We start from the raw sequence: 27,054 nt of genomic DNA, 5'->3' as shown, positions 1-27,054 counted from the left end.
CACGTGTCCTCCAAAGGTGCCGCCACGTCAGCCTTGTTCCCCTGCCATGTGTCAGCTTCGAGAAAAAAAAAATCAATATGATCCGGATCCAGCCATTTTCAACCTGATCCAAAACCGGTTCAAATTGGGTCATATGGCTAAAATCAGATCTACACAACCTGGTCCAATACTGGTTCCTAAACCAGGTCACCGGGTCAAGCTCTCTTCAAGCCGATTCAAAACCGGTTCCAACCGGGTCATCGGGCTCAAATTGGATCTCTCCAACCCAGTCTAATACCGGTTCCTACATCGGGTTCCACCGGGTCAAGTTCTCCAAACCGGTCCAACTTTGTCAACCCGATCCATTGGGTTAGACCCGGTTCACATAATTTTTGGGTCAACAATTTTAGTGGTCTATGGGTTTGCTTGCCAAAATATTGGCCCATTTAACCGGCTCAATTTCTTCAAGGCTTTAAGCCCAAATTTTGGAATTGATCCAAGGCTTCAGCCCATCCAACAACCACCCTCAGCCACCAGCTGCCACTGCCAGTCGCAATGCATTGCCGCCCAACTCTGGCCACCTCCAGAGAGTTTTCCGGCGGACCTAAAAAAAAAAATCCCTTTCTTTTTCCCAAACCTTGAGTTTAAGGGGGGATATTGGAGTATTTGAAAAATCACCCGGATCCAAGATTTTCAACCCAACGGGTTAGAACCGGGTTCTGCCGTTGCCAGGCTCTGTGCACCGCCTCCGGCCTCCCAACTCCAACTGTGACATCCTATTAATTTTGTAGACTAAAATAAATTTATAAAGCTTTTTTTTGTTATATATATAGTTGCTGTATTTAATTCATGTGAATATTTATATACACATATATAGATAAGCCATTAGAATATAACTTTAGGTGAGTTTTTATCCAATTAAATACCATGTAGATCTCCTAGATATAGGAAGAGATTTTATCTCTTCTTAACTCAACGTGGTGCGTGATAGGTATATATATATATATATGTATGAGGACTCTTTAGTTAGGAGAGTATTAATGGGATTATTAGCCTATTAAATATTTGGGAGTCTTCTAGATTTATTGCTTAATAATAATAATAATTAGAAAAAAAAAAAAGAGGCGTAGCCTCCAAGCTATCAACGTGTCCTACCTTTTTTTGGGATTTGCCATGTGTTTTCATGCATAAGGAGAAGCCTCCACGTAAGGGACATTTGTCCTCTTGCATGATTCTTCCTCATATCCATTTGACACATGTCATTTAGCTTAATTTCTATATTATTATATATCTCTCTCAGCTCTCTTTGATACACTATATATACCCTAAAGGTCTTCTCTTCCCCTCACGACCACTCAGTAGCAAAAATAGGAGATTATTTCCAGTTTTTTTTCTTGCAACCCCATTCTAGCACAGTAGCGGTAAGGACCCTTTCTGTATTATCATTTTATTTTATTTTCTTGAAAGAGATTTAGGATAGGTTAATATTTGCTTCTTATGGGTATTTTATGATTCTTGTATAGGTGGTTATCTAAGGAGTTTGACTCTTATTATTGAAATGTTAGTTTGTAGGTTTTATAGAGATTATATATATATTTTGTTTAGACAGATTTTTTTGATTGAATATTATACATCCATGATAATGATAATAGCAATAGTAAAATTTTTATATGTGTAAGACTTATTGGATAAATGATTAGCACCTCACACATGTATATATATAAATATATATAGTCATGTTGTTTTGTGTGTATATATATAAAAAAAATATATATATGTAGCATTTTTTTGTATATTTATATATACATGTGCACAGTATTATTGGGGGGGGGGGGGGGGGGGGAATTGGATATTATAAAGACTATATATATATATATAGTCTTTATAATATCCAATTCCCCTAAATAAATAATATTTTATTATTCATCTTGAGTGGGACACGTGTCAAGCTAGTGGCCGTTGGATAGCATTGGATGGCTAGGATTTGAAGAAAATTTGATGGGTAATTTTGGCAGTATTGTCGGGGATCCCGATCCCACATGCTCAGTTATGGTAGTAATAGACTACAATTGTTATGAACTACTTCTCAATTACTTCATTAACAGCCACATGTCCTAATGTTGAATGGTTCTCCTTATTTCAGGCTAGCTCCATGTCGAGAGCAAAATAAAGGTGAAAAGGCAGTTACCGTTAGTGCTTATTGGCTAAAATCGCTAACCGTAATAACCTAGATGGTTAGTAAAATCCCATATTCCCATAGTTGTGTTTAAATTTTGACATTAAACTATAACAAAAAATCTTGCGCATACTTTTTTCTACAACCAAAGTACTTTTTTGAATGTTCATAATATTGAGTTTTATTTTATTTTATTTATTTATTTATTTATTTTGAAATGGTTCTCATAAAAGGCCAAAGCCAATCTTAAACAACATCAGATAAAGTTTCTTCCACGTAAAACGGGAAGTCATGTCTCCATTCTCTACCCTCCCCATGCATAAACGCTAAATGATGCCCAACTCCATTAGCTAACTTGCTAACATGTTGAACTACCCATCCAGGGGCAGATCTAGGGGGGGTCGAGGGGGGGCATCTGCCCATCGCCAACTCCCAAAAATCCCCCTTGAGTATGGTAAAAAAAATTTTATGTCCTGATTATGCCCCTCTTAGCCATGATTATGCCCCCTTCCTCAAGCTCCGGCTATATTATGCTCCGTTGAAATTTGAAAATTTTTAAGAAGTTGAATGTTGCAGTTTTGCAGAAAAATGAAATGTTGAAAGCTTGAAGATGATGAACAGTTCAGTTTTTCGTTGAAATTCGTATAGGTGCAGCCTGCTTTGGACTTTGGAGTGGAAAAAATAATATTATAAATTAATAAAATTATAATCTATTGTCATGACACAACACACAAGACAGAAAAATTATAATATGCCTCCAGGGATGGGATGCGTGTAAGACAAGTCCAAGGCCATTGGCCAAGGGGGCAGGCCAGGCGTCAGGCCTGCTAGGCTGCGGATCTGAATCCCGATTTTCTTTAATTGGGAAAAAATTTGAAAATTTTTAATTGGGTAAAAATTGAAAATTCTCTAATTATTAATCGTGGCCCTTCATTTTAAATCTAATGGTCTATAAAATCATTTAAACCTCGGTAAAACAAAAGCCACCATTTAATGTCTAGGTTATACAAAAACAGCCGACATTTTATAGACCATTAAATTTAAAAGGAAGAACCACGATTAACAATTGGAGAATCTTCAATTTTTGTTCAATTGGAAGGATCTCAATTCCCAGTCTGCCAGACAAGAAAAAAAAAAAATTGAAGGCTATTCTACAACGTTGCTTGTGCTTTGAAACTTTCTAATCTATGTGAGTGGTGCACAATACAATTTTCTAATCAAATTTCAAATTACCCAAATTTCTCTTCGTCCTTCTTCCTGCGAACCCAGCTCCAGGTACCCTTTAAATGTTCATTATGTTCTTATATAAATTCATGGCTTCTTGTGGAGATATTTAGATTTAAATTATTCTTTTAAATTAATTGTTTTAATATTTATATTGCTATTCAGGATTTACCGAATCATCGATTCAGCCTATTCTTGATAATAACTTCAACGAAAAATTGAGGTAGGTAAATATGTAATTAAATTTTTAGATTTAGATTTAAATTATTCTTTTCAATTGATTGTTTTAATATTTATATTGCTATTAATTCAGCCTATTCTTGATAATAACTTCAACAAAAATTGATGGATGTAATTATGTAAATATGTAATTAAATTTGTAGATTTAGATTTAAATTGTTCTCAATTGATTGCTTTAATATTTATATTGCTATTAATTCAGCTTATTCTTGATAACAACTTCAACGAAAAATTGATGGATGTAATTAAATTTTTAGATTTAGATTTAAATTGTTCTTTTCAATTGATTGTTTTAATATTTATATTGCTATTAATTCAGCCTATTCTTGACAATTGTTTTTATATTTAATTATTTATGAATATATATTTGTAGTTATCTGAGATTATGGAGAAAAACAACGATTCTATTGAGCTCCAATCAAATTCTAAACGACTTCGTGTTGAAGTAGATTTAGCAAATCTGCCCTCAGATCCTTGTTTTAGAAAAAAAAATGTGTGATTATCATTCTAGTGATAGAAACCAAATTCGAAGAGCATATCTACAAAAAGGAGCTTGTCAACCATTTGACCATGATTTTCCAAGAAAAAAGTTTGGACAAACAATGCGTCGTTTTAATCCAACATGGTTTAAAGAATATAAATTGTTGGAGTACAGTAAGGAGAAAGATGCTGCATATTGCTTATATTGTTATCTCTTCAAACCGGACATTGGAAATCAAGTAGGAGGAGAAACTTTTGTTACTGAAGGGTTTAGTAATTGGAAAAAGAAAGAGAAGTTCGAAGGTCATGTGGGGGCTCACAATAGTGCACATAATCAAGCTCGGCAAAAATGTGAAGCTTTGTTAAACCATAAACAAAGTATGATAACATTTTTTGACAAGCAATCGGATCAGCAGAAAATGATATATAGGACTCGTTTGAATGCATCAGTTGATTGTATTCGCTTTTTACAACAACAAGGATTAGCATTTTGTGGCCATAATGAATCTAAAGGTTCAAGTAATCAAGGAAATTTTCGTGAATTGTTGCGGTTTCTTGCGACACATAATGAAGAAATTGACAAGGTAGTCTTAGAAAATGCTCCTGAAAATCGTCAAATGATTGCACCATACATTCAAAAAGATATAGCAAATGCTGCAGCAAGTGAAACTATAGATGCTATTCTTAAAGATCTTGGAGACTCGTCATTTGCTATCCTAGTTGATAAATCCCGTGATATATCTATTAAAGAACAATTGGCAATTGTTTTGCGTTATGTAGATAAGCGGGGCCATGTGATGGAACGTTTTTTAGGCATTACACATGTTAGCACTACCACAGCTGCAGAATTGAAGAAGACAATTGATTCAGTGCTTAGCAAACATAATTTAAGTATTAGCAGATTGCGAGGACAAGGATACGATGGAGCTAACAATATGCGAGGTGAGTTGAATGGACTTAAAACACTTATTTTGAATGACAATTTGTCTACCTATTATGTTCATTGCTTTACACATCAGCTTCAACTCACTTTAGTTGCTGTTGCCAAAAATCACATTCAAATTGCAACTTTTTTTAGTTTGGTCAATAGTATCTTTAATGTTGTTAGAGCATCTTGCAAACGTCGTGACGTACTTCGTGAAAAACGAACTGCTGAAGTAGTAGAAGCACTACAAAATAATGAAATGCCAACTGGTCGTGGCTTGAATCAAGAAATGAACATAAAGAGACCTGGTGATACACGTTGGAGTTCTCATTATGGTGCAATTATTAGTCTTTTTACCATGTTTTCTTCTGTTATCGATACGGTTGAAGACGTAATTGAAGATGGTTTAAATTCTGAACAGAGAGCAGAAGCAAATATACTAATTCAATCACTCCAAACTTTTGATTTTGCTTTCAATTTACATTTGATGAAAAATGTTTTGGGGATTACAAATGAGTTATCTCAAGCACTCCAACGAAAAGACCAAGATATTCTGAATGCAATGAAGCTAGTTGAAATTTCAAAGCTGCGCTTACAGGCTATGAGAGAAGATGGGTGGGATTCCTTATTTGAAGAAGTTTCTAAGTTTTGTACCAAAAACAATATTCTTGTCCCCAATATGGATGAACTTTATCAACCTCGATCACGACGAAAAGCTCAAGGCATGAAAAATTCACACCATTACCGTGTGGAGCTTTATTATACTGTTTTAGATATGCAACTCCAAGAACTTAACAGTCGCTTTAATGAAGCAAATTCTGAATTATTACTCTGTGTTGCGTGCTTGAGTCCAGATGACATGTTTGCTTCTTTTAACAAGGAGAAATTACTTCGTCTTGCTCAATTCTATCCGAATGATTTTTCAGCAGTTCAACTTATTACTTTAGACAACCAACTTGAAACATATATCGTTGACATGCGTTCTAGTGATGAATTTGCAACACTCAAAGGGATTGGACAACTCGCTGAGAAATTGGTAGAGATGAAAAAGGATGTCGTATATCACTTGGTTTATTCATTGGTAACATTGTCATTGATTCTGCCAGTTGCGACAGCATCTGTTGAGAGAGCATTTTCAGCAATGAATATTGTTAAAAATCGTTTACGCAACCGAATGGGAGATCAATGGATGAATGATTGTTTGGTTACGTACATTGAGAAAGATATATTCAAGACTATCAGTAATCAAGAAATCATGAAGCGATTCCAAGGTATGAAGACTCGTCGAGGACAATTGCCTTAGTGCTAGTCGTGACAAAACAAATTGTAAGTTATATTTACATGTTTTAGAACATAATTAAAATTTTTTGTTGAATTATTCACTTATTCAGCTTGTTATATTTTTGTTAAACTTTATTTTTTGTAAAAAAAAAAAACCATGCCCCTCATGGACGAATTTCCTGGGTCCGCCACTGGTAAGTTGTATTTACATGTTTTAGAACATAATTAAAATTTTTGTTGAATTATTCACTTATTCAGCTTGTTATATTTTTGTTAAACTTTATTTTTTGTATTCATTTAAAAAAAAAAAAAAAACCATGCCCCTCATGGACGAATTTCCTGGGTCCGCCACTGAACTTGATGGGCTACTTTAACACCTTTTGAACATCGTGAGACTCTTTTAAAAAACGGTTGTTAGTTTGAGAGACTTTTTTATATTTTTTTCCAAAAAAAAAAATGACTGACAAACAGAGGAATCGCGAACACCCCTAAAGTCAATGGAATTGATTTTAGATCACACCCAAATCAAACTCTTTGAAATAATGCACCTGCAATCTTTATCCCTCTAGAACAATTTAGCATTTCTTTTACCCCGAAGAGATCGTGCTTGTTATCCTTGAACATGAATTGCGGGATAATTAAAAATATTGTTTATAGCATTATTTTACTTGCTCTTAATAGATTCTATTCTAGTGGGTTGGAGGAAAGTTGTTTGAAACATTTTTTAGATTTATTTTTATATTAGATCGAATTTGTAGAAATTTGTCGGAAATATAAAATATGGCGGAAGCAAAAGAGGGTAGTTCGGTATTAGACATCAACGCCCACCACTCTTAATTGCCCTTATGGCTATGTTGTGATCTCGTTAACTTTTTTTTTTTTTTTTTTTTTTACAATATGAAAGTCTCTATTTATATATAGGGTAGTGAGCGAATACAAGTGATAATCAAATCCCCAAAATTTGGTTACATTTACAGGATTTGATTACTATCAACTCCTAAATAAAGAATACTATGATATCAATCAAATATAGAAAATATATATATATTTTTCCATATTTCTAAGATTCATTAATAAATCATCCATGTATTTATCAATCAAAACTTGTAACAACTCTCTTGTGTGGGCAGAGATTATCATGCAGTTGAAGGAGGAAGACATTGGAACATCTTTAGTAAATGTTGTGGTCCTTAAGGAGTAGCTCAACCGGCTGGAAATCATGCCTTATGAAGCGAAGGTCAATAGTTCAAATCTCCTCTCTCCCTCTTGTGCAAATATGTCCAAAAAAAAAAAAGTAAATGTTGTGGACTGTTGCTGTATAAATAGTTGACACGTACAAGCTAGGGTCCATTAATATGAGAGGTACTACTCTTTGCATGTCATGCACAAGAGTCCCAATCATTAATTACAATGCATGGAGTATCTCCGGCAGTTGATGACTATTTTAGCCATTCAAAATCTATTTTTTTTAGTTTAGCTACTAGTTTTTCACAATGAACTTCAACACACTATCTATTTTATAAGAATAAACCTCCTATTTGGTCGGGCTGCAAAACCCAACTTTTGCGGCCCCCAATCATCTACTGCCACCTAAGCTAAGTGCACAAGCTTAGCTTACAACCCAATACACCAGATAAAAAAAAAAAAAAAAAAAAAAGGAAAGAAAAGAGAGAAAGAAGGAGAAAGAAGAAATGGTGTGGGTCTGGCAGAGAAGAGAAAGAAGAAATGGCCATGGGTAACTTTTCTTTCTTTTTTTCTTTGGCTTTTCATTTGAGTTCAAAATCATTTTTGGTCAGTTTTTTTTTTTTTTTTTTTTTTTTTTTCCTAATGGGTCTTCCCAGCCACTGAAATGGCGTCGGTGAAGGGGTGTGGCATGGGTCTCATCGTGGGTCTCGTAGCTCTGGCTGGGCCTATCTCCGGCGCCGTGAGTGACATTCTTCTTCAGCTTTAGTTTGAACAAATTTCTAAGGATTAACCTTTTCCTCTAGGTTTTAGTTTTTAATCCAAAAACTAGTTTTGAGGCATTATAATCGATTTTTGAGGCATTAGAAACGAGTTTTGTGGCATTAGAATTGATTTTTGAGGCATTAAAATCGATTTTTGAGGCTAAGTTTGGCAAAAAAGTCGTTGGAGAGGGTGACTCAAAGTCGCCGAAGAGGTGACCCATGGTTGGGTCACGGCCAGACCTAGCCGTGGGTCACACCAGACCCACGATGGGTCACACCAGACCCACGGCGTGGGTTTGGCGAGACCCACACCATGGATCTGGCAAGACCCACGATGGGTCTCGCCTAACCCACGATGGGTCATGGCCATACGCAGCCGTGGGTCATGCCAAACCCTCGCCTGACCCACGAGACCACGCCGTGGATTTGCTGGGTGGGTATTTTTTGTATTTTTTTTTATTTTGATTTGTTGTGTTTGGTCTTATTTTAGTTTTTTTTGCAATTTTCTTAAATAAATGATGTGTCACAATGAGATTGAATGCTGCAAAATGCCACTTTTGAGGTCTGACCGCACAGTAGGGGGCTCTCATTTTACAATCTACTTTATTTAAATATTGTTTTTTAATCTATTTTTTATTATAGATAAATGAGAGAGGGAGAGGGAGAGGGAGAGAGAGGAGAGAGGAGAAACAAAGAATAAAAAATGTTTATAAGGTGCTACAATAAACTTTCATATTTGAAAGTTTACTATAGCAAATTTTAAGAAAATTACCATTCTGGAAGGTCTGTTAGAGTACCAAAATTACTAAATTTAACTTAAAAGTTAGTTTAAAAGCCATGTTAAAGATGCCCATGATAAACCACATGCAGGTTAATCGTCTTAAGTTCCTTTGGCAATTCCACGTAGGACGTGTGCATCACGTGCAAGGGGCATTAATTTGATGATGATGCATAATAAATGATATGGGCTAGCTCTTGTACGTTGAAACAAAAAACTGTAGTCCATAACATAACATTGTCGATGCATGAAATGGAATAATGAAAGAAGTACTTTTCTTACCCTAAATGATATCCGATTGTTGTGTGGACAATATATATACATATACAACAAAAGTACTCCATAACATTTGCAAATGCTTAATTCATTATTAATTAAGATGTTGAAACATCTTAATTCCTCCCTTCAATTGCATGATAGCTACTATATGTCCGCCCAAGCTTTTGGTTGTTAGACCTTTTGATGATGGAATCATGAATCCAAATGTATAGTAGGTGTAGTAATGAGGAGACACACATTAGTTAGCAAGCCCAGCTATAATGACAACATGAGAAAATTCTCTCTCTCTCTCTCTCTCTCTCTAGCTATATGGTGAGGTTGAGGCACGTAATATTAAATTACCATTTATCTTAAAAACTTAAGTTGGTAGGAAACAATGAATTTAATCATTTAATTAAAACATAAGATATTTAATTGAAATGAAAAGTCAATTAATAGAAACAAGGTTCAATTAAGTAAATTATTTTTTGTTATTTTGACCTCTAAAATTTTTTATATGCAGTGTGACTCCCTTAAAATTGAACTTACAGTTTTTTTGGGCTTTTGTTATTTACAGATTTTTATTTATTTATTTTTTTTTTTTTTAAGGATTTGTCTTAGATACGTAAAAAAAAAAAATTACAACAAATTGATGGACGAACAGATTGTTAATTAAGCCTTTTAGAACTCATCTTCCATTTTGCGCTTATTTTCACACAAAATTCTTTGATGGTTGGCATGAGAAGAAGTGGTTTTAAATCCACAGATATGGTTTTGTACTATCATGGCTATATATGTCAAGGTGAAAGAGTCGCTTGCAAGTGCCCAATACTCCCTAGCACTAGCAGGAACCCCATAAAACTTAATTAATCCATTGTGGAATCTCCTGTAGTTCTTTGCGTGATGACAAATTTGGGTGCCACTGTTTGAGTGCCAAAGGCCCAAAGACCTATGATCTATATGAATTGGCCATGTGCCAAAGGCCCTATCCAAGTTCCAACACTGAAAAAATTATTATTAAAGTAATGATTAAGACAAATAGTAATTTAACATTGTATTAAAATTAAAAATTCAATAATTGAAGCTTGATTTTGTCAATTCACTTTATTTAAATTAAGAGAAATGCTAAAGGCTCAACTTTTTTGTCCAACAAAAGTCCAACTTTTACCTTTTATTTTTTTTCTAAAAAAACCAAAATGAAAAATGGAAAAAATGTCTGAAGCAACCCTATCTATTTTTGGCCTTTCTTTTATTTAGTATTTTTTTTTAAATGAAAAATAGTATTTTTCTTCATAATAATGACATTTTCTTAAAAAAAATGACATTATTATGAAAAAAATACCATTTTTCATTTTTAAAAAAATATCAAATAAAAGAAAGACAAAAAATAGATAGGGTTGCTTTAAACATTTTTTTCATTTTTTATTTTATTTTATTTTTAAAAAATAAATAAGACAAAAGTTGGACTTTTGTTGGGCAAAAAAGTTGGGTCCCTATCATTCCTCTTAAATTAAATATTTCAGGTGTTGAGTTTCACCTATTAAAAAGAAGTTTAAGTTCACACATGAAGAAAAGTATTAACTTAATAATTAAATGATTAAATCTTAACAATTAAGTGATTAAATTTATCTTTTTCTATTTGAATTTTTTTTTTTTTTTTTTTTCGGCATTTGTTAATCCATTTAGCCCCTTCGGAATGTTTTAATGTTTTATGCAATAACTCCTACTAAGACCGCACGTCCACAGAAAAAACCAAATTTTCTTGTTGGGCCTCTTTATTGATAGGTAACGGCAACACCATGGTTGTTACAGGTGAATTATTTTTTTTTATTTTTTTATTTTGGACAAGTAAAAGTTTATTGGAAAAAAAAAATCAACAGTAATAAAAAGATCACAGGATGCCTACACTAATATAGGCGCCTACTAGAAAGTTCCTTTGGCAATTCCACGTAGGACGTCTGCATCACGTGCAAGGGGCATTAATTTGATGATGATGCATAGTAAATGATATCGGCTAGCTCTTGTGCGTTGAAACAAAAAATTGTAGTCCATAACATAACATTGTCAATGCATTAAATGGAATAATGAAAGAAGTACTTTTCATACTCTAAATGATATCCGACTGTTGTGTCCACAATATATACAACATAAGTTCTCCATAACATTTGCAAATGCTTAATTCATTATTAATTAAGATGTTGAAACATCTCCCTCCATTCAATTGCATGATGGCGACTATATGTCCGTCCAAGCTTTTGGTTGTTAGAGCTTTAGATGATTGAATGAATTCAAATATATTGGACGTGTACGTAGTAATTAGGAGACGCCCATCAGCTAGCAAACCCATCTATATCCAGTTGAACATTACTCCATAGCATTAACAAAACACTTAAATGTATGAATGTTTTCATATGATATTAAGTCTATAAAAAGAGATGATTGGTCTCAGCGTTTGGTTTGAAACAATGACATCGTGAGAAAAGTCTCTTTCTCCCCCTCAATCTCTATGTGGTTAGGCTGAGGCACTTAATATCAAATCATCATTTATTTCAAAAATTTAAGTTGATAGGAAGTAATGAATTTAATTATTTAATTAAGACGTGAGATATTTAATTAAACTGAAAAGTACTTAATGATAGAAACAAGGTTCAATTAATAGAAACAAGGTTCAATTAAGTTTTTTTTTTTTTTTTTCTTATTTTGACCTGTGGAATTTTTTATATGCAGTACATAGTCTGTCTCCCTTAAAATTGAACTTCTAATTCGTTCCCTAATTGTTAATTCATATCACAAAGAACCTTAATAATATATGAAAAAACGATATTGTACCACCCCACCTTTTACAAAAAGGCACAAGTTGTGAGATTTCATCATTTTTAAACTTTAAATACAGTACACAAAAGCAGTACCAACTAAACATATGTGCGGCAAGCGTCACTTTTGCAAATGTAACTAAAATGTTCATACAATACCAATAAAGCAATACATATATAGATATATAACAAAGGAAAGCGTATAAATAGAAAGTAAAACAGATTCATAGAAAGTGATAGATCCTAAACACAGATTCATGCAAAGCAACTCTTTGCATGTCATACAAAGGAGTCCCAATCATTAATTACAATGCATGTGAGCCACACACAGGTTAATCGCCTTTGGGAGGACTCAAGTAAGACTCTAGTCCTCCTTATATCATTACTAATTTATTTTAGTATATATTTTGTTAGTAATGAAAGTGTATGGTTGTCTATATTTTGGAAAGAAAATGTATAAGATTCTTCAAATATCAACGATCCATTTGAGTTTACGATTTTAAAAAGTACGATTTAAATATAGGGATTTTAAAATTTACGATTTGAATGAAAATATGATTTTTAAAAATGCAGTTAAGCGTTTGGCAAAATCATAGTTAGGACTTTAAATGCATCATGTTTTCTTAAATTATCTAATATAGTGTTGTTCTAGACAACTTAGAGTCGAAAGGAATTCTAAATTGCTAAGAGCACACACCACTGAGACCATGGGTGACCATGTGGCTTTAAGAGATCATTATCTCCCTACCACATACACTTCCCCCACATGTCTTAGGCTGTCGGACATTACGGCAGCCCACTATGAGATTAAGCCTAGCACCATACAAAGTTTACCATTGTCACCGAATTGCCAAAGATGGAGTTTGTTAATTCTTGTGTTGGTTTAATTCGGTTCCAAAATGCAGAGGCTACTGTCCATGGGCTCAAACACTGATATAGAATGCTCAGAATCATATCTCCACCATTCATAATGTATATTCATGTGTCATGAATGTTCCTGCAAAGTTTTAGCTCAATCGGACCACAAACAGTCATCAATCGAAGCTATTGATTAAGAACCGACAAAATTTACAAATTGCTAATGATTGCTGATTTTCATCCTCTAAATGTCCTGTCCAGACAACCCTCCCCTGTCCGGACAGCCCATTAACCTATCCGGACACTCATACCTATTATGCCCAAAAACGTGTTTTTAATGGGCTTAGGTCTAGGGTTTGATGTACTGATATATATACATCATTATAGAAGAAAGGTACAAATTTTCACCCCAGAAAATTCGTCAGAGGTTGTGCTAAGAGAGATCATATGTGGTGAGTGTTAAATTAAATCTCTTAGAGTTTTAATTATTCATTTGATAAATTTACGGTTGAAAAGTCTATCGGAAGAGTCCGGTAAAGGAGAATCACGTTGAAGAAGATTGTGAGAAAGGAGATGAGTTATAGGCTTGTTGATCTTACAGAGCCAAGTTCTTACAAAGGATTGTAAGTGTTCCTAGTGTCTATAATCTCTGGATAATCTTTTGATAGTGATTTCTTAGGTTTGGTTGCCCCGGAAAGGTTTTACTTTTAGATCGGTTTCTAAAAGTTTTCCTCTTCGTAACAAAAATATTTGTGTCTGCTTCTTTATCACTTTACATATTTTGGTGTTTGAATTGTTTATTGCTTCATAGTATTAATTCCACATCAATTGTAATAAACAAGTTTTTGGAGTTAGCATAGTATTTTTTTAGAATGAAATTAGTCGATCTCATCTTATATATTAAGCCTATAATGATTAAGTGGCATGGACATGAGAAGAGCACCTAGTATTTATTAGTAAGGCTTTTTATTCTTTTTTCATAAAAAGCATGTGCTTCTCACATGTAGAGGAAACTTGTCATTTTTATAGAATAGGTTGGAGGAAATTCCTTTTACCCTGTTTAGAGCAAAACCTTGTCTAATTTACACTATCATATTAGATTTTTTTTTTTTTTCTTTAGGAAAATTCAATCTGATTTCATTAATAGAGAAGTCAAAAGCAAAAAGCTCTTACAATCACATAACATACATTTCTATAAGGTCATAGCCGAAGCTAAAGATTACGCGTCATAAATCAAAAACAAACAGATCTTACATTGAAATCCAATCTATGACGTCAAACATTTGCTAACCCAGCCCAATCTTCAGTTTATAAAGTAGATCTGCGAACGCAGACTCCATCCGGGGCACAAGAGGCCCATTTCCCAAGCATGATTAAAATACCCACACCCAAAGCTAGTCCCTTCTAGACCCGAGAGCCAGAAGTATTATTCACGTCTTCAGCCCCAAACGGCCAGGACAACGGCACAAAAACTAAAATACAAGGAAAAACAAAGCAATAAAAAGCCCACAAACCAGTAGCACCAACGGAGTGGGGAGCGGAGGGAATCTGCCGGAGGAATCTAGCCGGAGCGCAATAGACCACACATCGGAGCTTGGTTGCCCGGAAAAGATGCCGAAAGTGCCGTGGAGCGGGAGCCGTGAGCGCACGTTGAGGTGGGTATGCTGGAAGGGGGATAGATTGAGCTTCGAAAAGATCAATCCAAGAGCCCCCATCAAACCCAGAAAAAGACGAGGCCAAAAAAGGAAGATCGGAGCGTTGGTGGAAGATGCGCGGGGGAGGGGGAGGAGAGAGCAAAAGTTCTCCCCCTCCTCTTGAGTGGCACTTGCTACTAGAGAGGAAACCCTAGCAGAGAGAATCCTAAAGCGTAATATGGAATATGTAGAAAGAAAAATGGTATGAGAATATTTTGCGAAAAAGAGATGCGTAGAGAAATAGTATATTCACTATCATATTAGTAAAGTGGAAGAAAAGTGCAATTTTTTATGTTTCTCTAATATTATTAGTCAATTTTTAGTTGGACGACGGAAATTTTCTCCAAATCAATCTGTATTAAATATCCTTCAACCCATTTAAAATAGTGCCAAGTGTCTATAAACATTTAGAAGACACATTAAATTTAGTCTAAGTTACAAAACTGCTATTAATGACGTTAAGAATTAATGTATATTTTAAATGTTTATAGACACTTAGCATTATTTTAAATGGGTTGGAGGATATTTCCTTCAAACTGGTTTGGAGGAAATTTTTGTCCTTTTTAGTTGGAGTTTTTTAATACTCCGAAATAAATTTAATTAATTTAAACAACAATCACATTATATAAATCAAAAATCCTTATTGAAGGTCCCATACAAATGGTTTCCAATAAAATGCTATAAATTTCATTTCCTTAAAGCCCTTGAAACCTTGCATTTTCTTTAAGAACACAAATATGAGTTTTGAACATTCAACGCTCCCACTCGAACGATCGATTTTCCTCCTGAACGTCCGACGTCCCCACTCAAACAATCGAGATTTTCCTCCCGAACTTTCAAAGATCCCACTCAAACGGTCAGGCCTTTATGAGAACACTTCCTCTGTAGCAAAATCCTCAAGATCCTTCTTCCTTCTCCTTCTCTCTCTCACTCCAAAGGTCGAGAAGTTTCTATTTAAATGATCCCATGCACGTCCAAAAACCCAATTCTGTAAGTGTTCATCGATCAATTGAGTTCCCAAATCGATCTATTGATGCTAGGGTTTCATCAATCAATCCATACTACTTGATCGATCTATCGATGCATAGGAAAATATGCAAAACGACCAACTCTTTATTCAATCCATTCATAAGGTTCTTGAGAGATTAAATCATACTTAACTTTAATAAATTTTATTTTTATTTCGGGGTGTTACATTCTCCTCTACTTATAAAAATTTCATTTTCGAAATTTAGTATATACTCAAGTAAACATAAAGAAACACCGGTAATATTACCGTATATCACAGCGAGCTTTCAACGAGAGATAGAGAGCAAAATAAACAAAAACATTTTTTGATGAATAAAAAAAATCTCACTTAAAATTTAACACAATCAAATAAATCCTCCCACATCAAGTTATTTAAAAAATAAAATTGGTTTAATTTTTAACACATTAATTAGCATTTGTTAATTTTAATTTTACTTACCAAATATCATCCCAATGTTTATCCCATTTGAAAGTGATTAATATTATGAGTAATGCTATAAGTCTTCATAGAGTCCTCCTAAAGTCATCCCAAAATATTGTCGTCGCTGATATAATAGGTCATGGTACTGTTGCTATAACAAAAAGACCAAGTGGTTATTGTTCATTTGTGCTTGTTTATGCTATATACATGTGCTTCAATTTGCTGACAATGATATATTTTATGTTATGTGCTTCAATTTGCTGACAATGATTATTTATTGGTTCTTTTGACAGTGAATCTACCACCGCCTAGCTACCCACTTTTGGCTTAGGTTACATTACAGTCGGTAAATTTTTGGATGTATGCACCTAGAGATGTAATCTGACGAGGAAGACTCAGTTTTTCAATACCTAATGTTTTATCAGATTTCGTTTTGAGAATGATTGTTATGTTTAAACAATTTGGCACTAATTGGGAGTGCATTTGAGTAATCTTTTTTTTTTTTTTTTTTTTTCTTTTTTTTCTTTTTTCTTTTAAGTAGTATCTCATAACATAGATATAAGCATTGCTTAATGACCTTGGGAAGACTAAAATTTCATTTTTGGTTTGTTATCTTTTATGATTAATCGTGATTTAGATCATTCATACCAAACAATTTAAAACATTAATTAATAAGCCAAAACGAAGTATTTGGCACGTTTATTTATTTATTATTTATTTTTTAAAAAATTATTTATCATTGGCGATGACAATACTAAATATCATTAGCGACGATCTAATGTCGCTGATGATGCACACATCACCGATGACATATGTTATCGCTAGCTGATGTGTGCATCATGATCATTAGCTAGCGATGACCATTAGTGACGACACCGCTTATGACATTGGTGTCGTCGCTGATGACATTGGCTTTTAAGAGGCATGTTCAGCGACAAATTTTTTTGATAGTTATTAACAACGACTAATGTCGTTGCTATTAATAATTATCAGCGACGACATTGCAGTCTTTGACAGCGGAGCATTCGGAACAACTTGAACAACTTGAACAACTTGAGCATTCGGAACATTGCAGTCTTTGACGACATTGCAGTCTTCAACAGTGTCTAATAGGGCCAAATTAGTCATGCAAAAATGAGTTGGATGCACTTGCCAATCGATCACGTGTAACCTTTTTCATCCAAACTTACAGTTAAATTTGACACAAGAGGTAACTTGAAATAATTTAGTAGTTTGTAGGTTTGAGTTGAAATGGGGTTGTAATTTAAAGGTGAAAGTGCAATTAGAATAATGGTCACCTGATCTATTACATTTGGAAAGTACGTATAAGATAGGGGATTTAGACGTCAAACAGAGATTTCAAAATAATTGATTGTATAGGCAATCAGATAATACAACGAAAGTCCATAGCATTTACAATGCTTCATTACTAAATATGTTCAAACGTCTTCCTCCTTCAACTGTATGATAATGTATGTCTCCTTAAGAGGTCTTGAATTTTAAATACATGGATGATGATTGAAATGAGCATAATGGGTATGGAACTTATGTCAAACTAATAAAAGAAATTTCAAAAATGTACCGAGTAACTTTTCTACATTCAAATTAATTGTACTGCCTGGTATTATTGATTTTAATTCCAATAGGGCTGTATTTTTCACTTATTAATTGATGATAAATTACAACACAAATTATCCATATTCATAAGAAAACTATAAAAGGTGAGGAGAGTATAAAATAGTATACGAATATAAATATCAAATGAATCAAATCTAATTACATAAAAAGTGATTTAAATCAATTACAATCATATTTGAATATAATCAAATTTGATCATATATTCTAATAGATTTAATGGAAGGTTTAAGTAACGTTAGAACATGAATTAAGGCCTCGTTTGGTTCGCGGAATGTTTAAAACATGAATGATTAAATTCATCTATTCTTAATAGTTTAAAATTCAAAATAAATGGTGATTTAACAATACCATCATCGCATGAGACTCGGGAACGTATGTTGCTTATATATATAGGATTCTCAAAGTTGCAATGTTTCACATTTTGGAGTGCATATATTTGTATGTTGTTTATATGTTTGTAAGATTCTCACAGTCGTAATACCAACTCTACTTGTTGGTATGTTGTTTATATATCTATAAAATTCTCACAGTTGCAATGTTTCTATGTTGCTTTTGACAGAAAGTGGTGTAGCTATGTTTCTATGTTTATTTTTGTGTACTTTTAGCTGGTCGAAATAGTGAGATAGTTGGGTTTGTCTCTTGCTGCAATTCATCAAATGAATTAGTGCTCGAATTTTTATGTTAAAAGCTGAGATTACTCATGGTAAAAAATAAAAAATAAAAAAAAAATAATAATTGTCAAGGACTTTTGGATCTATAGTCTTTGAATTACTGGATTGCATACAATTTTCAATATTTAATCATCATGGAATATAATTAGAAAAAAAAAATCATCATGGAATATGTTAAATAAAAATTAATAGAACATGGCGATCAATTTGCCTTTTTAAAGAGATGCCAAGAGAACAAGGTTGATGTGCTACTTTTTTATTTTTCTATTCAAGTTGATGTGCTTATGTGTTGATTGTTAAGAATATAATAGATATTATTCTAGGGTTATTTACTTCCTTATGGATTATAGGGTTTTCTTAGTCTACTAGGTTTACCTTTCCTTAGTTTACTAGGTTACCTTTCCTTAATCTACTAGGTTACTTGACTATCACTCATAGCCTCTCTATAAATAGAGGCCTCTATAATATTCTTTAATTATTAGTCTCAATTCAATGTAGTCTATTACATACTTCCGCTCTCTCTCTCTCTCTCCTTCTTTTGCTTTATAATATATATATATATTAACATGGTATCAGAGCCATTGGCTTACGCCAGTCGATCCGTCCTATGCGACTCCACCACTGCCTTCCACAGCCCACTGCCAGCTGAGCCTCGTGACAGAACCACCGCGTCGTCCCTGCTGCCCGTCGTCCATCAACCCACCACCACCGGCTCCATACAAATCCACTGCAATCTATCCACCTCATCTCCGGCAATCCAGAACCTTCACACCATCACTGTGCTCTTCTCCTCCACCAAGCCACAGCCCCAGAAACACCAATCAGACCACGTCGCTCAGCCACGCCTTCTTCTCCTTTTTCCTATATTTTACATGTTTTTCAATAAACAGCACCATCAACAAACATCTCCACAAACACGCCTCCAAATTCATGCACCGAAGATCCAATTTGTTTAGCTCCATCGCACCTCCATCGGACGTTCCCGGAGTACCTTGTGCCGGCGTCCTTACCTCCATCAGATGTTCTCGGACTACCTTGTGCTGGTGTCCTTTCCCTATACTAGAGACCTTCCCTCCATCAGACGTTCCCAGACTACCTTGTGCTAGTGTCCTCTCCTCTATCAGATGTTTTCAGACTACCTTGTGCTGGCGTCCTTTCCCTGTGCCGGCGTCCTCTCCTCCATCGGACGTTCCCGGACTACCTTGTGCCAGCGTCCTTTCCCTGTATCGGAGACCTTCCCTCCACCAGACGTTCCCGGACTACCTTATGCCGGCGTCCTTCCTTCAAGCCTGTAGCACAAAACGCAGATTTGCCAATATGTAGAGAGAGATAAGAAAGTATAAGAGAATTGTCGAGCATGCAAGAAAATAATGCAAGAAAAGAGGAAGAAAGAGAAAGTGGTATGTGTTTGCACATGGGATGTTTGTTGCACATGCATGGTAGCCGAAAGGTGAGTTAAAAGTGAGAAGAGAAGTGATGGGAGTCGTCAGAAAGAAAAGAAAAGAAGTGGAAAAAAAAAAAAAAAAAACCATTTTTTTTTTACCTTGAGGTAATATCCAAAACTCAATGTTCATTCCAACCCATAGTTTGCCAGTTTCAATATGGCCCATAGTTGGCCCATTCCGGCCAAACGTTGCCGATATTCAAGAGCCACCGATGCTTCCTTCAGTTTCCTTCAGAGCTGTGATCAAGAAGCAAACTCAATATTTAACAAGTTCACGTCTTGAGTTTGAGGGGGATGTTAAGAATATAATAGATAGTATTCTAGGGTTATTTACTTCCTTATGGATTCTATGGTTTCCTTAGTCTACTAGGTTTACCTTTCCTTAGTCTACTAGGTTACTTGACTATCACTTATAGCTTCTCTATAAATAGAGGCCTCTGTAATACTCTTTAATTATTAGTCTCAATTCAATGTAGTCTATTACATACTTCCGCTCTCTCTCTTCTCTCTCTCTTTCTTCTGCTTTATAATATATTTAATATATTTATATATTTTAACATTGATTGTTGTGGGGCTTTACTCAGTGCTATGGGAAAAGCACAAAGAGAGCATGGAGAATAAAGAAGAGAAGATACCAGATGCTATAAAGGATGCTCAAATAAATGGCATTAATGCAGTTTCAGGTATCGAAGATATTGAATTAAGTTAATGGACTTGTTCAAATGGGGAAGGGAGAAGCTGATGACGAAGTAGCTGCTACTCTCTCCTGCTACAATTAATTATAATTAGCATCTCCATTTCCATGGAAGCCAGCCAAGATATCACAAAAGCAAAATCATAGGAACGGATGGGCGGCGATGGGCATTTTTGTCTATGCATCACCCATTTTGTCATCTTTTTTTTTTTTTTTTTTTTTTTTTTCTTTATAAAGTTATAATATAATTGGAGTTTGAGGTGTTGTTTGTAAGGCAATGATAATAATAATAATCATAAAAAACAAAGACTTTGATCTATATAAGAATCCTTGAGTACTTTTCCCTTTAATTATCTCTCAGACTAACTTTTGGAATTTTGCTAAATATGATTGACATTAAAATATGAGAATATAATTGTTAAAAAAATATGATTGTTATAAAGTAGAACCGTTTCAAAAACATTGCAGTTACAAAAATGATGGTTTGAAAATAATAACAGTTGAAAAATTATTGTGCTAACAGAATTACCATTGAAAAAATAAAGAAATAAATACGATTTCTAGAAAAGAAATAATGATAGAATTACTAAAGAATAAAGAAAGAATATTTAAATAATATAGATAAAAATAAAATAAAAAAATAAAAACTAATTGGATATAGGGTACCTATAAAAAAACTCATTAGCTAAATTAAATAAAGTGAGTTTTGGTTATCTATTTTGCATAAATTATTTTGAGTGCTCTTAATAATATATTAACAACGACTGAGTTGTCGTCACGAATGTAGTATCTAAAAAAAAAATGAATGTTAGAGTCACAACACCAATATTTTTCGTCACTAGTAGAAAATACATCAGCAATGACAGTAAGATCATTGTTGATACACTATATAAAATATTTCATGTGTTGTTTTCGCATCATTAAAGTGAAGATTTTGAAATCTCTGTTCTATATTTATTTAGGATAATAGTGACGTTAAGAACAAAATATTTTCAACTAAATCTATGCGCGTTAGCCCAATCTACGTGTATATATATGCGTGTCAAATAATAAGACATTTCTTATTATTGACCTTACAACACACCATATATATATATATATGGGTCGTGATTCACAGCACGTCAGGCAAAAAAAATTTTCTTTTAATATTTTAATAAAAAATTTTTTTTTTGCTTAGTGTGCTTAGCACGCACGCCGGCGTTGTGTTTGTCTTCACCCTATATATATATATATATATATATATATATATATATATATATATATATATATATGTGTGTGTGTGTGTGTGTATGTGTGTGTGTGTGTGTGTGATAATTGGCCTTATTGTTCGTAAGTTACAAATACACGAGCTTGATCTGATTATTGGCCTTATAACACATATGATAATTGGCCTTATTGTGGATAATACAAGCTTTTAAACACGACACATCTGATTATTGGCCTTAATGTCGATAATATAAGCTTCTAAACAGGACATATCTGATTATTTGCCTTTTGGTTGATAACGGATGCTTGACGAACGTATACGCGTTACCGGTGTTGGGGCCGGTGCCAGTGTAGGTGCAGGTGCCGGTGCTAGTGCTTGTGCAGGTGCAGGTGCAGGTGCCAGTGTTGGTGCTGGTGCTAGTTCCAGTGTCGGTCCCAATGCTGGTGCTTGTGCAGGTGCAGGTGCCAGTGCTGTTGCTGGTGCCAGTTCCAGTTCCGGTTCCGGTGCCGGTCCCAATGCCAGTGCATCCCATGCTTCAAAAGCTACGTATGACAACAAGAAGAGTTACAAGTTAGAATGATGAAGATTTACAAATTCAAATTAGGAGAATCTAATTTCAATAAGAACGGGTAAAATCTGATTTTACATCTTCCAATCAATTACACGCTGACGCATCAACATTTCATAGATAGCAAAAAGACTCTAGCATACCCAATAATCAACTTATTAAAACATTAATAATCAACCCAAGCTGGCTGTAGGAGGCGGTTGAAACACCATCAATGCCATGAGGCCTCATAATTTGCCCAAAGACCTTTAGAAGTGGTTCAAGTGCCAATTCCAGTGACCAAATATTCTTCTGCTTCTTTTTTTTTTTTTTTTTTTTTTTTTTTTTTTTTTTCTACTTCTTCTTTTTACGTCAATGGCAAACTATAGATGCATGCATAATGATTTGGAGAAGATATAAATGAATGATTGAATTCATACTAACCTGTGATTGAAAGAATCCCCTGCCTGTCACCGCCCACATGCCATGCATAGTAGCCGAGCAACTTGAACTCATTCTTAGCATCTTTAACCTTAGCAGTGATACTTTTGATATCATCATAACCAATCCAAATATTCTCAGCACTGAAATAGTCTACAACATAGTCGGCACTGTATTCCTGAATGCCTTCGGGGTGTCTCTCTTCGAAATACTTGATTTGGTTATAAAGTATGGTCCCATCTGAGGGATCAACATATACTCCATCAGCCTGTCCATCAGCCGGTCCTTCAGCCGGGGCAAATATGTCAGTCCTTGTAGAATCTTCTAGATCTATATCAAGATCTAGAAGCCACGCAGCGCCGTAAAATGGAAGGCCGAGGACTATTCTTGTGGCGGTCACCTTTGACTGACTCCATTCAATGATGCCGTGATCCGCAGAACGTGGGATTATTTCATGGATATGTCCATTGTACAATGCAGCAAAAGGTCCAGTAGCATTCCATGAGAGAGCGGGGTTATAGAAGTCATACGCCACTAGGTTGATCCAGTCCAAGCTCCCAGCAATAGCATCAACGGGATAGAGGAACGTCCGATATGTTGGCCTGTAATAGACCGCTGCGACAAGAAGCAACTTGTCATTGCCGGTCAACTCGGACTCATGCTTCACGGCAGCTCCCCATTCAAGGAGGAGTGAGCCAAGGTTGGCCATTTCTTCCTTCGTGGAGGGGTACAGCCAGTGGAGGCTAAGGCCATGGAAGTCGTAAGACCTGGCTAGACTTATTGAGGAATTTATGAACGATTTGCGGGTATTGAAGTGGCTAGCCAATGAAGCAAAGGTCGAAGTGGTAGATACTCCAGTTTCACCGATGGATAAAAGGGTTGTAACATCTGGATTTATTCCTTGCACGGTTAGGGTGAAGGTTGAGAACTGCTCCCTATGTTCTTCAGGAAAGGTAACTTCATAGGTGGTGGGGTTGACCTCCGCAAAGGCAGCGAAAAGATGGGTGAAATTGTTCGAAGGTATGCTGGCCACCGGGGTTGGGAGCTTATTGTCGCAATACCAGTATCCGCCTTTCACTACACGATCATCATTAGGCGAAGCCATTGAAGGGAAGGCGAGGTAGTAGGCTCTTGCTTGCGATAGGCTTATAGGCTATGAGAGGTATTGCTTGAAGATTTAAGAAGAGAGTGCAAGCGTATATATAGGCTTTCCTTTTTATCCTTCCCTCTCCCTCTTTGTCTTTGGAGTAATTCACTTGATTTTTACCAATTTTATCTGATATAATTTACTTGATTAATATTGTTGTACGTTCCATGCATTAATTAATCATGACCACCGCCATTAATGTAACTAGGATCGGGACGAACCTGTGGCTGGCATCAGGCTTCCATGTCATGTTCTTTTCTTTGGCGGGTTAGTGATTTTAGTTAATAATCGTTAACCGTAACCGTCTTTTCATTCCTATTTTGTTCTTATACTAATTAGCATATAATTTGCGCAATGCGCGGGTTCTTTATTATAATTTAATTTTAAAAATTTAAACGCATCACATCTTACTTTTCATTATAAGTTAAAATAGGTGTGTGTAAAAATCTATCATGCATCTTTTAATGAAAATACATACTAAATGTTATACACTAGTATATTACTGAACATGTACTTTTTCTTTTTTGAAGTGTACCAAACATGTACTTAATGAAAAATATAAAAGAAAAAAATTAAAAAATAGTAAGAAGAAAACTTGAATTCTGATTATCAAAATATTAATAGAAAATTAGTAGGAAAATCTCATTTTGTTGATCAGATACTTATTATATTTCAATACAAATAAAACCCATAAAGTTCTAATCTTTTCAAAAAAATACATAGTAAAATAAACAAAATCCTACCAAGAATATATTTCATTCCTTCTTTTTTGAAATAGTAGTCATTGCTTTCTCATTAAAACAAATCAATCATCCTCAAGAGGTAGCTCAATCAGTTGGGACCATGCCTAATGAAGCGGAGGTCACTAGTTCGAATCCCTCTCCCCCCTCTTGTGTGGGATGGAATGGTATGCTCCATCGTTACAATGTCTGAGATACAATCAAAATAAAATCTTCACTCAATAAAAAAAAAAAAATCTAATCAAATAAATCACATCAAGACTTTCAAAAAAATGCTAGAAAATCCGAGTAAATCACAAAAAAAAAAAAAAATCCAATAAAATATTCAAATGAATTAAAACATAAAATCTTATTGGTCAACCTATTATATTTCAATACAAATAAATTTTCTAGAGAAACAAACATAAAAATAATCAATTTATTGTCGTCAGTGGCGAAGCCATAATTCTAGTTTAGGGGGGTCAAGGTTAAAACATAAAGTTGAACAAAAATTGATTAATTTTTTTAAAAATATAAGTAACAAAATAAATAAATAATTCAACAAAATTTAATTATTTTTTAAAATATATAAATGTAACTTACATATATATTTTCTGTCACGCCTAATGTTAGAACATATGAAATATATAGCAAATATAATATATTTTCCATATATTCTAACATTTAATATTAATTTATTCCATTGTTCTCCACTAGTCTTTATATTTTAAAATCATTACATGATTTGTTCATTGTTAATAGTCTTGAATATAGCATTATCAATGTGCGCAATCACACAATCCTTCATTTACTAATCTCTCATTCGGGTACGTAAACAATTTTTAACAATATTTATTGTTAAAAATGATATTTCAATGGTAGATTTTACAACTAGCAAAATCAATGATAATATCACTAATGAATAAACCAATGGATATACAATATCCCTTTTCATCTCTATCATCTTCTCAACAAGCTTTCCAATCCATGAGTACTGTAAATTCTTTCATAGATATGCAAATGCAAAATAATAATAATAATAATAATAATAATAATAATAAAGTTAAAGTTTCATAAAAAATCAATCGTTATTGAATTTACATTGAATTTGTGATAATGTTAATTTTATATTTATAGATAAAATTACTTTATTCATTTATTCTCTTGATTTTTTCTATCTATCATATATAACTTTATCTCAGAAAGTAAAAATAAAATTTTGATTTCAACTCACGGGTTTAATTTTAACATGCATCAAATATGTTGTTTAAGGTTTTTCAAACTTCCTCAAATTGAAACGCATTTGCGGTTTAATTGAAACGCAGCTTTTTATATATTGAAGTCCACTTCACGCAATTCAACTCTCAACCCTCAGTTACGGACTACGAAGTATTTTTCATTAAGAAAAAAAAGAAAAAAGAAAAAAGAAAACGCAACACACAGGTTTAATTGAAACGCATCGTTTTTGTCATATAATAAAGGCCAGTTTTTAAATGGCGCCATCTGTAACTACTATGCATCGTCTTCTTCGTGGCTGACCTAATTTCATCTCTGAAACAGTTTGAAACAGTGGAACTAAAAGTCTGAGAATCGTTTTCTGCTTGCCGCCGCTGCCAGTAATGTTGATGCCCTTCTTGAGAGTAGTTGAGGGTGGGCATTCAGGATATCCATAAAAAATCTACTAGGGCAAGAGAAATTTTTGGAGGTTGAGAGGGGGCATATCTCGACCCCCCTCCCTTCGCCCTTGACTGTCGTGAAAAATTTATACATAGATACACAAAGATAAATTGAAGTAACAAAATTTTCAATTAAATAGAAACCCTAGACAGAATCAAATATAGTGCAAAAATAAACAAAATCCTTTTATTTTATAAGTACTAATAAAACAAAAATATTGCACTCAACATTTAACGCGATCAGATAAATCATCTCAGATTCAATGTTTAATTATCTCTTTAGTGTTTCAAAAGAGTTTCTATTCTTTTTTTTGCATAAAAATCAAATAAACACACTATAATCTTCCATTAGCCCACTAAAAATCCAAACAATTTATTATCTTAATTCAGAAGTTACAATTTTCATCAAAGAACAAACTGAAAAAAATAAACAACCTACAAATACAGTTAATACTCAATTATAATTGTTTGAAGAGGGTTGTGTTATTCTATTAAGGGTTTGTTTGATATTGCAATTTTAATAAGTACAATTTTAAAAATTGATTTTTTAAAATATTTCGTTTGTGAAAGGTTAAGAATAAGAATTACTTTGGAATTGAATTTTTAGGTAATTATTGTTGAAGAGTGGAGAGAGAAAACAAAAACAAAAAACAAAAAAAAAAACAAAGTTGTAGTTTTTCTCAAATAAAAAACATACACATGGAAGATTAAGAAGAATAATTACTTTAGGTTGATTTTTTAGGTTGTTATATTTGAAGAGTTGAGAGA

General features: G+C 34.0%; 2 protein-coding genes and 1 pseudogene across 2 annotated transcripts; 2 read left to right on the top strand and 1 right to left on the bottom strand.

Annotated features, from left to right (window-relative positions):
* Positions 1-4,221: 4,221 nt before the first annotated feature.
* Positions 4,222-5,260, top strand: LOC148584477 (uncharacterized). The gene is made up of 2 exons (XM_088518472.1): positions 4,222-5,041; positions 5,208-5,260. Exons 1-2 carry the CDS (start codon positions 4,222-4,224, stop codon positions 5,258-5,260), a joined length of 873 nt encoding a protein of 290 aa, XP_088374598.1.
* A 53-nt stretch (positions 5,261-5,313) lies between these two features.
* Positions 5,314-6,327, top strand: LOC132185244 (uncharacterized). Its single transcript, XM_059599043.2, has one exon. It carries the CDS (start codon positions 5,314-5,316, stop codon positions 6,325-6,327), a length of 1,014 nt encoding a protein of 337 aa, XP_059455026.2.
* Positions 6,328-22,742: 16,415 nt separating this feature from the next.
* On the bottom strand, positions 22,743-23,849 carry LOC132185245 (class V chitinase pseudogene; annotated as a pseudogene).
* Between the last annotated feature and the right edge of the window lie 3,205 nt (positions 23,850-27,054).

This window comes from Corylus avellana, chromosome 7 (assembly GCF_965113065.1).
Source record: "Corylus avellana chromosome 7, dhCorAvel1.hap1.2, whole genome shotgun sequence".
Taxonomy (NCBI): Eukaryota; Viridiplantae; Streptophyta; class Magnoliopsida; order Fagales; family Betulaceae; genus Corylus; species Corylus avellana.
This window is presented reverse-complemented; position numbering and strand designations above follow the sequence as displayed.

Bases quoted from the DNA above. Each gene is read 5' to 3' on its own strand.
- LOC148584477 (XM_088518472.1), top strand. From the start codon at position 4,222: ATGCGTCGTTTTAATCCAACATGGTTTAAAGAATATAAATTGTTGGAG. The intron at 5,042-5,207 runs GTGAGTTGAATG...TAATGTTGTTAG, and splicing joins TGGAGCTAACAATATGCGAG to AGCATCTTGCAAACGTCGTG.
- LOC132185244 (XM_059599043.2), top strand. From the start codon at position 5,314: ATGAACATAAAGAGACCTGGTGATACACGTTGGAGTTCTCATTATGGT.